This window comes from Cydia amplana, chromosome 13 (assembly GCF_948474715.1).
Source record: "Cydia amplana chromosome 13, ilCydAmpl1.1, whole genome shotgun sequence".
Lineage (NCBI taxonomy): Eukaryota > Metazoa > Arthropoda > Insecta > Lepidoptera > Tortricidae > Cydia > Cydia amplana.
In genome coordinates, this window is record NC_086081.1 from 1,675,212 (window position 1) to 1,689,947 (window position 14,736).

At 40.2% G+C, this 14,736-nt stretch overlaps 1 protein-coding gene across 1 annotated transcript in view; it reads right to left on the reverse strand.

The window, feature by feature from the left end:
* Positions 1-286: 286 nt before the first annotated feature.
* The window catches only part of LOC134653336 (UDP-glucosyltransferase 2), a 52,765-nt gene continuing 38,315 nt past the window's right edge, over positions 287-14,736 (reverse strand). The window contains exons 4-6 of the mRNA XM_063508670.1: positions 12,567-13,064; positions 11,352-11,580; positions 287-926 (exon numbers count right to left, since the gene is read on the reverse strand). Of these exons, the coding sequence (XP_063364740.1) occupies positions 346-926; positions 11,352-11,580; positions 12,567-13,064 (1,308 nt within the window). The 3' untranslated portion in view covers positions 287-345. The remainder of the gene's footprint in view (positions 927-11,351; positions 11,581-12,566; positions 13,065-14,736) is intronic.

Here is a 14,736-nt window from a genome sequence, read left to right on the forward strand (position 1 = left end):
AACAAGTTCGGTTTCGACAAAAATAGAGACAGACACATAGGATAAGAAATAAGAAAACGGAGCATATTTCTCCTAGTGGTCAACAGATGGCGCTCTCAATGGTGATAAAATTAGTTAATCGCGCCATCAATATTTCTAAGTAAGATATATACAAATTACATTAAAAAAACAATGTAAGTATTTTACTTTCCAGCCTAATGACATGATGTGTATCTGAAAAACATTTTATTGTTTTTTCTTACAAAACAATTCCAAGCACTGGATTTTAAATTTTAATATGTACAAAATAAACCTCCAAGCATGATTATGCCTTAAAATCATTGTACCTTTTACCTAATTTTGGTATTACAAATGTTTCTTCGACATCGCCGTGTGGTCTATAAGTTTCTTCGATCGCTTCAACAAATCGTTGGACTTATCCAGCAACTGGTTCATTTGTCTATTCTGCACATATTTGACTAACCGTTTGAATCCAACCCTTAAGACATAGGTAATAAGTGATACTGTTATGAAAACTACAAGTATAGCCAAAGCGGCGACATCTAGTAAGTAATATTGGATGAAATTTAAGTCTTTGGCTGGCGATTGGAGGTGGTACGCTCCTTTATGTCTGATGACGTACTCGGTCCAGTACACAGCGCGTTCTAACGGCGTTTCTTTCTGATCTCTTAACAGCGTTTGTCGGTATTTCACTTCTGTCTTGTACTTTGGCACGTTTATGACTTCTTTGATGCCTTCATAAAGTTTTTCCGATGTTAAGTACTGGAGTTCCAGCTTTTTCGCGTAGCCGTCGATTTCAGCTTTGGCGGCGTTGGCGTCGTGATCACAGAATACTGGGATTGTGACTATGGGTACCCCGTGGTAGACAGTTTCGAACATGCTAAGTAGCCCTCCGTGGGTGACGAACGCCTTAATCTTTGGGTGACCTGAAAAAAAAATTAGAACATCAGTCTGTATTTTCTTCACGAATGTATGTAGTTTTCGTCACGATGTTTTCCTTCACCGAAAAGCTAATGGTAAATCTCCAGTGAACGCCGTGAATATTATCAGGACGTGACAATAGCGCGACACGCATGCGACAAGAGTTAGCGCACGTGCTGATCTTGTTAAAATAATTTTCTGTTGAACGGCACAGTACTTAAATAATCTAATTATAAATAATAATTAATTCGTAAATAATGTTTGCCTGACGTTCCAATTCTTAATTATTGGACAATCTAATAATAACGTTTCAAAGTGTTTCTATATAATTAAACACTTTGATGACAGACAGTTATTAACATTAAAATTTAATTATAACTTGACATGGCCGGTAAATCGTATTTAGTTTACAATCTAGCTGAATTGATGGAAACAATAATTGAATGTTCCCATTACAAAAGCGAGTTAATGATAATAAGTATTTTAACCTTACATTTTAATTGTTTTTAAGAACAAATAATTAACTTAAAAATAAGAAACTTAATTTATTAATATTGTCATTGCATAAAAGATAACTAATAGGTACGTATAAAAAATGTAGAAAACAGATAATACCTACTTTGAATTATTTAAATCAACTCACCAACTATCTCATAATTAATTACATGATTAACTGATAATTAATATAAGTAAATTAAGCTACGAGCGTACCTACCCCTTTTTGGGTTAAAAGGAAAAAAGCGACCAAGTGCGAGTATGACTCGCCCATGAAGGGTTCCGTATTTAGGGTATTTATGACGTATTAAAAAAAAACTACTTACTAGATCTCGTTTAAACCAATTTTCGGTGAAAGTTTGCATGGTAATGTAGATCATATATTTTTTTTAGTTTTATCATTCTCTTATTGGGTCGTTCTCTCATTTCGTGCAAATCGGTGAGATTCTCTCGATTTGTAATTTTTCTTTTAAATGGTAAACTTTTGGGTTTCGTCAATTTGTGGATTCATTTATTAACATTTTTCTGCTAAAGGCACCTTTGTAACCTTATTACTTTTCATTTAATAAGGCTACTGGTAATGAACTACGCGCTGGTAATGAAATCGGCCGAGATGGTAATTTTATCTGTGGACGGTAATGAAACAAACTTATGAAATCGAACATAAAAAAACTGTATTTCAAGAAAATTAACACCAATTAAAATCGACAATATTAAAAACATGTGTCTTAAGCACTGTGGAGATGATCAAACCGACTTAACATACACTTGGGGTTGACAATCTCAATTTATAATGTTCAAGCTAGATGGTACATTTACCATTTACTTATCATCATTATAAGTCGAGATTGTCAACCCCAAGTGTTTGTTAAGTCGGTTTGAACATCTGCGCACCATATCACATAAAACGTAGTTTTCAAATTTTCAAAAATTAGCATAGACAAAATATATTTAAATCATTCGCGTTTTGTACCTATGTAATTTATTTTTATCGTTTTAACCCTATAGTGTGGGGTGTCGTTGGATAGGTCTTTAAAAATAAATAGGAGTTTGCAAACAACATTTTTTGATAATATGAATCATTTCGGAAATAATAATTTAGAAAGAACAAAAAACGGTTATTCCTTCTAACTTTTGAAAAATCGATCCAAAAATATGAAAAAAAAAATCATAAAAATAGTGCTTAATAAACTCATTCAAACAAAATTAAAGCAAACTTGATAAGTTAAGCCGTTTATGAGTTATCGCTAAAAGTCTTCCCTTCTTATTTTATTTAAAAGCCTGGCAACCCTTATTTGTGATCGGATTTTCGCAAGCAACCCTATAACCACATAATAGTGACCGGGAAAAGATAGGCAACCTAGTTGATTTATATTGTACAAGTTGTATACTTTCCATTGGAACTTATTTTGTTTGTCAGACAGATCGGTGAAATTTGAAAAAAAAAATTTTTTTTCAAAAAATAATTAAAAATAGTCTTGACCATATTTCTTTAAGCAACCCTATTTATTTATGTTCAGGAACATATTTTCTTTCATAATATGTAAGTTTCATCCGTCAGACATATCGGTGAAGGTCGACCATCTTAGACTACAAAGGCTCCCCTATTATCATATACAGTTTTAAATGTTTATAACAGCGTAGTATTTATAATTACTAAGCCTCTTTTCATTAAATGCACTGCCTCGAATATATTATCATTACCTTCTTAAGTCATTCATTACCTTCCCCAGTAAAATTGGAAGGAAAAGAAGTGAATGAAACCGATATGAATGAAGTTTTGGAAGTTTTTGTCGCCTACATCAGTTGGCATCAGACCTTAATTTTGCAGAATAAACCATCTGAAAGGCGACACTAAAACACTTCATTACGTATAATTATAATAATGTACACTTGCTACTTACTGTATAAATCACGCGATGGCGATGAAGACTATCGAGAACCACACTCCTTCCCGACCCGAGAGATCGTATATATTTTCGCTAACAGTGGCACACGGGCATCCGCTACGAGATCATGCGGCCAACTGACTGACGAACAATGTGTGGCATCGGCGGTAGGCGCTATATACCCTCGCTATGTAGCAAAATATAGCTAATCTATTTCTCGCGTCGGTAATGAAGAAATTACTTGAACCATACACTGCTGTATAGTTTTTATTATTTATTTCTAGCTTCTAATATTATACGATTTAAAACATAACTAAATAAGTCATTTATTGCACAAACAACGAATTTTCTATTTGTAGTATCTTAAGGTTAAAATGTAGGTCAAAGTTATATCTTCACGCGTTACATATAGAGATGAATGAAAAAATTGGGTGTTAATTGTACATATAAAGAAAATACTAACTTTTTTAGAATTGTTCATTGGAGATACATATACTTTAGGCCCTATGTTACAACCTTGCATTAACAGATATTCGAAAACGCCACCACATTTTTGGTAAATTTCCGAAAACACCGATTTGCACGAAATGCGAGAACGACCCTATTTTAGAAGTTACAGGGGGGGGGACATTTTACCACTTTGGAAGTGTCTCTCGCGCAAACTATTCAGTTTAGAAAAAAAATGATATTAGAAACCTTAATATCATTTTAGAAGATCTATCCATAGATATCCCACACGTATGGGTTTGATGAAAAAAAATTTTTTGATTTTCAGTTCTAAGTATGGGGAACCCCCAAAATGTATTGGTTTTTTTTCTATTTTTGTGTGAAAATCTTAATGCGGTTCACAGAATACATCTGCATACTTACCAAGTTTCAACAGTATAGTTCTTATAGTTTCGGAAAAAAGTGCCTGTGAAATACGGACGGACAGACGGACAGACAGACAGACATGACGAATCCATAAGGGTTCCGTTTTTTGCCATTTGGCTACGGAACCCTAAAAACGGAACCCTTATAGGATCACTTTGGTGTCCGTCCGTCCGACTGTCTGTCAAGACCCTTTATCTCGGAAACGCGTGGAGGTATCGAGTTGAACTAAAAACCATAATTATACACAGGTCTGTCAGGTGTTGAAGCTGTGAAAAAATCAAACTTCTAAGTTAATGAAAATTGAAAAAAAGATACAGCCGTTTATGCCGCAAAAAACGTCTATTTAGACACTCAAATTTTGTAGCATTAGCATAGCTATTGCTTGGCCTCATGAAATCATTATTTAAGAATAAGAACTAGAATAAGATGATCGCGTTGTACCACTTATACCTATGTAAAATTGTAAATTGCATGGAGAAAAAGCTGCGTAGGTAAGTAGTATGGATACAGTAGTAGGAAAATAGGCACGAAAAGGTTTGTGTAAATATACAAATGTAACCCACATTTGTATATTTACACAAACTGTGTGTCCACAAAGGTACTTTAGGATATTAAATAACATTTCTTATCACAACATAGTATAAAATAAAACAAAGTCGCTTCCCGCTGTCTGTCTGTCCCTATGTATGCTTAGATATATAAAACTACGCAACGGATTTAGATGCGGTTTTTTTTTAATTAGATAGAGTGATTCAAGAGGAAGGTTTATGTATAATTTGTTAACCCGTGCGAAGCCGGGGCGGGTCGCTAGTCTAGTAAATAGCACCAAAACAAAATAGCGCCTGGAATTGTATCCTAGCAATAAATCTCTAACTGCGCAATTGCGAGAATGAAACACGAGTAGCATGATAATATAATAACGACAATACTGAGATTACTGTGACATATTGCTTCGCGAGTTATGTCCTTATTTATTTACTTATTTTGTTGCCGGTCCCATATTGGGATACCCTCCTCCAATTGGGGGGGATTTAAATCTTCTCGAGGCAGAGGTGTAGGGTTGGAGCCGGTGTAGCTTTATTTGACGTTCATAAGCTCATTGTAATATGCCTACTTGAATAAACTATCAAATTTATCTTTATCTTATCTTTACTTTGGCTGGACATTTGGCTAGATACAAAGACAAAAGGTGGACTATTCAAACAACCAAATGGAAAGGCCCACTGGGCAAACGAAACTCAGGAAAACAAAGAAAACGATGGGTTGACGACATCATAGCAATTGCAGGAAAGACTTGGGAGAATAATGCTACCGACAAAGAGAAATGGAAAAAGATGGAGGAGGCTTTTACCCTTAAGGGATCACACATCGTGAAAACATAACAAAAGAACAGTCAATTTTTAAAACAGATGTGCGAGAAATTATTATTATTCACTTTATTTATTTCTGATCTTAGGTTAGGTTATTTTATAATATGGATATAAAAATAAAATACAAAAACACTTACAAAAACAATACAAAATACATATAAACACATTATAAAAAACCTAACCTAGGGTGCCGCCAGCAGCGGGGCAAGGCCCAAGCTACCGGTGGTCAGGGCTGCAGAGACAGGAACCGGCGGACTATCCGCGCCGTGTCCAAGATCACCGCCTTCTGCATCTGGCCCTTGATCCAACCACCTAGCGAGAGTCTCTCAAGATGTTGGTCGAGACTCTTCGCTATTAGACCGTTCGCTGAAACAACTATCGGAACAATGATCGTCGAATCAACATCCCACATGGCGGTTATCTCGTGAGCCAAGTCTAGGTACTTACTGGACTTGTCCTTCTCGGCTTTCACGAGATTCTCATCATGGGGGATGGTGATGTCAACGAGCACGGCCCGGCGTTGCGCTCGATCTATTATCACAATGTCAGGCTTATTGGCTACAATAGTCCTGTCAGTGATGATAGATCGATCCCAATAGAGCGTGGCACGACCATTCTCGAGAACTGGCGCAGGTGAATACTTGTAGTACGGTACTTCGCGGTCCACAAGGCCGTATAGGAGAGCAAGCTGCTGGTGAATAATCCTGGCTACGAGATTATGTCTGTGCAAGTACTCGCCGTTAGCAAGATGAGAACAACCGGAAATGATATGCCTGAGTGACTCTCCGGGACGGCGGCATGCCCGACAAATGTCGACCGTACCGTCCTTCAGGATATATTTCCGATAGTTGTTCGTCATCATTACTTCGTCCGCAATTGCACAGGCAAAACCCTCGGTTTCTCCGAAGAGGTCCCCGAATCGTAACCAGTTCACCGACGCGAGCAGGTCCACTATTATTATTATTACTTATTACAATATATTTACACAGCATTACAGTTCGCACCAAAGCGCTGGCAAATTTATAAATAATATAAATTAAAAATATGTCAAGTTATTTAAAATATACAACTAGGTAATATACATTTTCGTGTCAATCAATAAAATTAAACAAAATAAATGAAATTAAATCAAAAAGTTTCATTCATCCATCCTCTCACAGTATTTCAGACATTCACGACACACATTCACCCATCTGCTGGCAAACACATCGCAATCAGGAGCTGATGACAAGAACGCGTTAATCGTCCTGAGTGCTCGGAGAATCGGAGAGTTTCTGCAGGAAACTGTACGCGCAAGAGGAACAGCTAAAAGGCTAGGGCACCGCGGCCTGAGCAGGTTCTTGGGCACGAACGGTACCGAAAGTCTTACAAGTCTTGACACCAAGTCGGGACAGTCGCTGTTTCCCCTCAATATGCCACACATGTATGTCAAAAATTTGTAATTACGCCTTACCTCCAGCGAGTTGAAGCCAAGTAATCCCAGCAAAAACTTAGTAGGGTATAGATAGGGATAGTACCCATGCATTTTTTTATACAGAAACCTTAAAGTGCTTTTTGTACTCTCTCCAGAGGCAGTGCGTAAGTACTCTCATGAGGGTTCCAAACGACTGCCGCAGACTCAAGTTTGCTACGAACCAGCGATGTGTACAGGAGCCTGATTACGTTTGGATTTCGGAAGTCGCGTGCACTCCTGATAACAAATCCAAGCCTTTTAAAACATTCAGCAGCTAACTTCTTAATATGGTCATGAAAAGTCAAGTGATCATCAAAGATAACGCCTAAGTCCTTGACTGTTACGACTCGAGACATACTCTCAGACCCAAGTTTGTAGTCAGCATGTATAGGATTTTTTGCTCGACTAAACGTCATGACAGAACACTTGGGTACATTGAAGTGCAGCTCATTAGTTGTACTCCACTGAAAAATAGAGTCGATGTCATCCTGTAACTTTTTGCAGTCACTCATATTTTTTATTCCAAGTATTAGTTTCAGGTCGTCCGCGTAGAGTAGACATTTGGCATGTTCAACGGTTTCCTCAAGATCGTTGATCATAATGCCAAACAGCAGTGGACCTAAGATCGACCCTTGGCTAACACCCGAACGCGTTGAATATTCCTTAGACACTATTCCTTAGAAATGAAGCTATATAATAAAATAAAAAATCTTCACTTTGAATGAAATAATAATAATAATTGCACAACTTCTGGCTAAAATGGTTCCGATGCTCGCACTCCTGCTTAGCAGCACAATTTCAACAAGCCCTCGAGCTTGGTTCTCTCCCACCTTCCTTAACAACTGGTGTCACCTTCCTGCTCTTCAAGTCCGGTAGTACCACGGAAGCAAAAAACTACAGACCCATCACATGCTTGCCTACACTCTACAAGCTCCTTACATCCATTTTGAGAGCAAAAATCAACGCGCACATTGTCGCAAATAATATTTTGGCTTCCGCTCAAAATGGATGTAGGGTTGGGTCCCGTGGTACTAAAGAGCTCCTCCTCATAGACATGACCATATGCCAACAAATCCGGCGGAACAAGGGGGCTCTCTCAGCCGCTTGGATTGACTACAAGAAGGCCTATGATTCGGTGCCTCATTCATGGCTGGGGAGGGTCTTAGAGCTGTATAAAGTTGATGCAACTTTGAGAGCCTTCCTAAGCGCGTGTATGGGGCGGTGGACCACCGTCCTTCGTCAACCAGGAGGCGGGAATGACCGCTCTGGTCCGCAGGATTTTATAAGGATTGAGCGAGGAATCTTTCAGGGTGACAGTCTGAGTCCCCTGTGGTTCTGCCTAGCTCTGAATCCCCTCAGCACCCTGCTGAAAGATTTGGGACTAGGTTGCCGGCTTCGGAGAGAGGGTGAAGTCATTTCTCACCTTCTGTACATGGATGACCTCAAATTATTTGCACCAAATAACCAAGACTTGTTGGACCTACTGAAAACTACCGAAGTCTTCAGTAGTGCCATCAACATGGAGTTTGGTGTCGATAAATGTGCGGTTATACATGTAGAGCGGGGGAGGGTTGTAAATTCAACAAATTTACAACTCTCTGAGACAATGGCTTTCAGATCTATCTCTGAATCAGAAACCTATAAATACCTTGGTATGTCACAGTCGTTGGGTATTGAGGACGAAGGTATTAGACGGTCGGTGAAGGAGCGCTTTTTCAGTCGGCTCACAAAAGTCCTTAACAGTCTTTTGTCAGGAGGCAACAAAGTGCGCGCCTTCAACGCCTGGGTAATGCCCCTACTCACATACTCCTTTGGCATACTAAGGTGGACTCAGACCGAGCTGGACGCCCTGGATCGGAGGGTCCGATCACTGCTTACCGCACATCGCATGCTACACCCACGCTCGTCAGTTATGAGATTGTACATCCCACGGAAATGTGGAGGCCGAGGCTTCCTAAACGCCAAGGATCTCCACAACCGCGAGGTGTACAATCTCAGGAATTATTTCCTTAACAACGAGTGTGGGATGCATCGTGATGTGGTGGCAGTAGACAGGAACCTCACGCCGCTCTCCTTGGCAAACGAGAACTGGCGCAAACCTGTGGTACTAAGTACTGCGGATCGCAAGGCGGCATGGGAGAGTAAGGTGCTACACGGGCGGTTCTACAAGGCCCTCACGGGACCCGATGTGGACCTGCTCGCGTCGGTGAACTGGCTACGATTCGGGGACCTCTTCGGAGAAACCGAGGGTTTTGCCTGTGCAATTGCGGACGAAGTAATGATGACGAACAACTATCGGAAATATATCCTGAAGGACGGTACGGTCGACAATTGTGGGGCATGCCGCCGTCCCGGAGAGTCACTCAGGCATATCATTTCCGGTTGTTCTCATCTTGCTAACGGCGAGTACTTGCACAGACATAATCTCGTAGCCAGGATTATTCACCAACAGCTTGCTCTTCTATACGGTCTTGTGGACCGCGAAGTACCGTACTACAAGTATTCACCTGTGCCAGTTCTTGAGAATGGTCGTGCCACGCTCTATTGGGATCGATCTATTATCACTGACAGGACTATTGTAGCCAATAAGCCTGATATTGTGATAATAGATCGAGCGCAACGCCGGGCCGTGCTCGTTGACATCACCATCCCCCATGATGAGAATCTCGTGAAAGCCGAGAAGGACAAGTCCAGTAAGTACCTAGACTTGGCTCACGAGATAACCGCCATGTGGGATGTTGATTCGACGATCATTGTCCCGATAGTTGTTTCAGCGAACGGTCTAATAGCGAAGAGTCTCGACCAACATCTTGAGAGACTCTCGCTAGGTGGTTGGATCAAGGGCCAGATGCAGAAGGCGGTGATCTTGGACACGGCGCGGATAGTCCGCCGGTTCCTCTCTCTGCGGCCCTGACCACCGGTAGCTTGGGCCCTGCCCCGCTGCCGGCGGCATTCTAGGTTAGGTTTTTTATAATGTGTTTATATGTATTTTTTATTGTTTTGTAAGTGTTTTTATATTTTACTTTTATATTCATATTATAAATAACCTAACGTAAGAGGAAAGATAAATAAATGAATAATAATAATAATTCAGCCTTTATACGTCCCACTGCTGGGCACAGGCCTCCTCTCATGCGCGAGAGGGCTTGGGCTATAGTCCCCACGCTAGCCCAATGCGGATTGGGGACTTCACATACACCTTTGAATTTCTTCGCAGATGTATGCAGGTTTCCTCACGATGTTTTCCTTCACCGAAAAGCTAGTGGTAAATATCAAATGATATTTCGTACATAAGTTTCGAAAAACTCATTGGTACGAGCCAGGATTTGAACCCGCGACCTCCGGATTGAAAGTCGGGCGTCATATCCACTCGGCCACCACCGCAATGAAGCTGAAGATTTTTATGCATATCTAAATAACTACTTTCAAAAGGCTGCTTTAAACGCATATCATTAAGTTGCCGTCAAAAATTATTTTTAAGTATGAAATACCTTGAACAACGTTCGCTACTTAATACAGAAAAGTCTCATAACATTAGGTATATAACCCTTGTATTTTCAGAACTAACATTTATATTGAAACAGTAAGGAGCGGAATTAAAGTCAAATAATGTGCATGCAATTTAATTTAAGAACCGTTTTGCTTTAGCGTGACGCTTCAGGCGATTCAGAAATGGGTTACAGAAATATACGTTACGTACACCCGTTTCGTAGCCGGTACGTTAGGTTAGTAATAGAAATTCTAGGAAAACAGACTTACTTCGTAGAGGTAATAGCCCATGAGATATACAGAATACAGGAGGCCCAGAGTCTGTGACTGACATGTTGCTGTTATATTTACCTATTTCGATTTATGTTACATATATTTGTATGTATGTTTATACATATCTATTAGTATGTTTATTGTGTAATTGTGTGAATGAAAGTGGACTTCGTAACGTGTTTTGCAACACCTACTATTTTGATTAAATTATCTATCTCCGTTACCAAATACTTTGAACTTTACCCAAAGGTTGTCAGGAAATGATTATGTCGAAATTTCAAAGATATACTTCAACCAAGCAGTCTTGTCTGGTATTTTCTTGACTGATGCTTACCCAACAAGTCCTGCTGCGGCAGCCACTTATACAGCCTGACATTAGCCGGGATATCCGTCATGTTCTGCTCCCCATCCTGCTTCCACAGCACCCTCTGAGGAAGCCTGCCGAGCGCGTTGATGATGAGCCGGTGGACTGAGAGCGGCATCTTGGATGTGCGGACGGACAAGCCCATGAAGATGTAGAAGTGTTACTAGACTATAATTAGGTGGTTTTACAGTACTTCAACCCAGTACTTTTCAACCGATGCTTACCTAACAAGTCTTGCTGCGGCAGCCACTTATACAGTCTGACATTAGCCGGGATATCCGTCATGTTCTGCTCCCCATCCTGCTTCCACAGCACCCTCTGAGGAAGCCTGCCGAGCGCGTTGATGATGAGCCGGTGGACTGAGAGCGGCATCTTGGACGTGCGGACGGAGGAGCCCATGGATATGTAGATGAAACCGGCGTCGCCGGCGCCCGAGATCCAGTCTTCAATGTCCTGGAGGGAACAATGAAATGAAATTTACTATTCATAACATACAGTTATAGGTCAATGTCATAGTAGTGCTTAGTTGTACACAAACTAACATTTGCCAAACGTTTTGAGGATGACACACACTAGAACGGTCCGGGTCCGGGCCGAGGCGTCCGACACTTCAGTTTTATATAGACAGCATCACGTGATCACCGAGGAAAGCCTCAGCCCGGACCCGGACCGTTCTAAAGTGAATCATCCTTTCTGTCAACCGGCTGAGGCATACTTGGTCATAACATAATGTTATGTTGCCGTGATACAGGCATGCCTAGTGCGGTTACCAATGTTTATCAACTTGTAATGCAATAACTTTTTGCTTAATTAATGTTTTTTCATTTTAATTAAATAGGTGGTCCGTCTTAGCCGACTGCACCAATTTTGCAGTGACAAAGACTCGATTTACCGCCAAATTCTGTGCAGAGTTGGATTTGTCCAACTCTATTTTCATCGGAGTTTAATGCTTATATGTATAGTCATAGAGTCTGTGCGAAAAGAGAAGAGTCGTAGAATGTATTGGGTCCCATACATTTCACGACTCTTCTCTTTCCGCACAGACTCTAGTATAGTGGTTCAAAACTCTCTGGCTTGCTAAGTTGGTGCAGTATTATGCTTGTACCTACCTAATATATGCTGAAATGAAAAGAACTTGCAAGCACTGATGACCCTCCCGAAAGTTTTTCAAATTGCAAAACTTTCTAAGGAAAGAGTTCAGAAATTTCTATAAAAATCTTATTGTGGACTTGTGTAAATGTTTTTGTTAAATTGCTGTTTTACACTAGCGCCTGACAACTTTGATTAGTTTTTGGAAATTTACAGCTATGTGCAAATACATAGTGGCTGATTGAACGTCATTATCACGGCGGTAATGTAGCGGCGAAAGTCACTCATTTTGTCAAATAAATTGACAGCTACAGCGGCGCAACAATAAAGCAGCTTTTAGATTAACTTACCGGATTCAACCTCTTCGCCTCCTTGCAATGTATACACGCGACCTCCGCAACATTAGGCAAGTACGGTCTCGGGTACGACACAGAATAATGGGCATTCTGGAGAATAAAGCTCACATTCTTCGCCATATCATACACATGAGGCATCTCTGGCCCAAAGTGTCTCCTTAGCACTCCTTGAAGAAAAACAGCCATGACGCTATGCATGGTATAAGCCCCGATATACCAAGCCGCGTTCATAGCTCTGTCCAAAACGCCCATGTTGTCCGTATAAGCTTTGCCAAAGAACGGGGTGACCGAGAATGGAGTAGGGCTTCCGGAGTTGCTTAAAGGCATGGCGTAGAAGCCGACTGTGTTGATGTACATAAACGGGACTTTGAGTTTGTAGACGATGCCGAAGGCGCACTCGGGGTAGGTGCCGTCGAGGATGATCAGATCGAAGTTCCGCCCCGAACGGAGGAGAGCGCGTGTTTCAATGTCGCTCAGGAAGGCATCGCAGGCCTGTGGATATGAAGAGATAGAATTTTGAAATTGGAATTCGTCCATTACTCGTACCTAACCTTCAAGGATCACCTTACAGACTATTTGACTGGCGATTATTCAGCGCAATTGTTTTGCTGCTCGGATTATAAATATTTGCGGCAATAATGCCGTTGGCAGTAATGTCGCGCTGCAATACTGCAGCAGTAATGCTGGAGCAGTCTGAATGCAAACGTCACATTTAGAAAGAAATAGGTTTAAAAGCGTGACTAGTTATCTTAGATCAGCTGGATTCTACAGGTAATTACAGCAAAATTTCTGCGCACGAATATAAGATGACTCACGTCAGACCGGGCCGTGTCCGGGCCGGAGCTTCCGGCGCTTCGATTTCTATGGAAAGCATCACGTGATCACATGTCATAGAAAAGTAAGCGCCGGAAGCTCCGGCCCGGACACGGCCCGGTCGGCCCGGTTTAATGTGAGTCATCCTTATCCTACGTATGTTATATTTGGAAACTAGGAATTTATACCGTTTTTTGCATAATGAGGTACACATTGCAACGTGTTTCCAAATTAAGCAAAAATCTGTTATGCGTGGACAGGCCTTAAATATTTACCATTCATTAAATACTCGATTTTCTTTGTTTTTCCTGAAATGTTTGATCGGAATACAATAATGCAAATATCGTCGAAACAATCCTAATTAGGTAGCTATACCTACTTAAAGCGATCGTAAATAATTTAATGATAGCTAAACAGAGTAGGTAGTATCGTCTTTTCGAAGTTAACAATGCTATTAATTTCCATTCGTTGGATGTTGATTGAAATATTCCTAAACACTGTACAAGATGCTTAACATTTAATTAAGATGGAATAGGTAATGGATCATTTATTTAGTGAAAGCGCTAATATTTTGAGGGAGAAATAGAAGAATTATAAAGGCAAGTACCGTTTCATTCATCTATATCAGTTTGGTGAAGTTTTATTTGTCTCAAACTTGCAATGAAATGTTGACATAGACCCCGGATTCTTGTCGCGATCACGTGACAAAAGGGTGATTTGGGGAGTAAATGGAACAGTACCTATTAATTAATACGGATTTATTAAGATAAGATAATACAAAAAAAAAAAGATTAAAATGTCGACGTCGCTCTATTGTTAACGGACTCTCCGTAACAGATCAACAGTTGTTCTAAATGACTTGCGGTTAGGCTACGTCTTCTAGCAGAATATATCCACTTCAAAAAAGAAAAGCTTCTTTCCACTGGGACAGATGTTAACGGAGCATATTTGAAACGTTTATTAGTTATCTTATAATTTAAGTATTATCTTGTTCTACCATTCCATTTACTCCCCAAATCACCCTTTTGTCACGTGATCGCGACAAGAATCCGGGGTCTCCGCCATGAATTACTTCAAATAAATTAGGTCCGGAAATACTACGTATCCGGTGCCGTCTAATATATTTACTTTGCCTGCAACTCTTCGTTTCCGGCCTCTATGAGTATAGTAATGTACTTACTATTGCTTATTTTTTGCTTTCATTTCAATTCAATTCTTTATTCGTTCATGACAGGTACATAAATAGATGATAACTTAATATTCTAAGGAACAGCCATGATGTGCCTTTTGGCGTACGAAATAATTTCTTATTATCTAACTATATACATTTTTTTTTACATAACTAAACGGC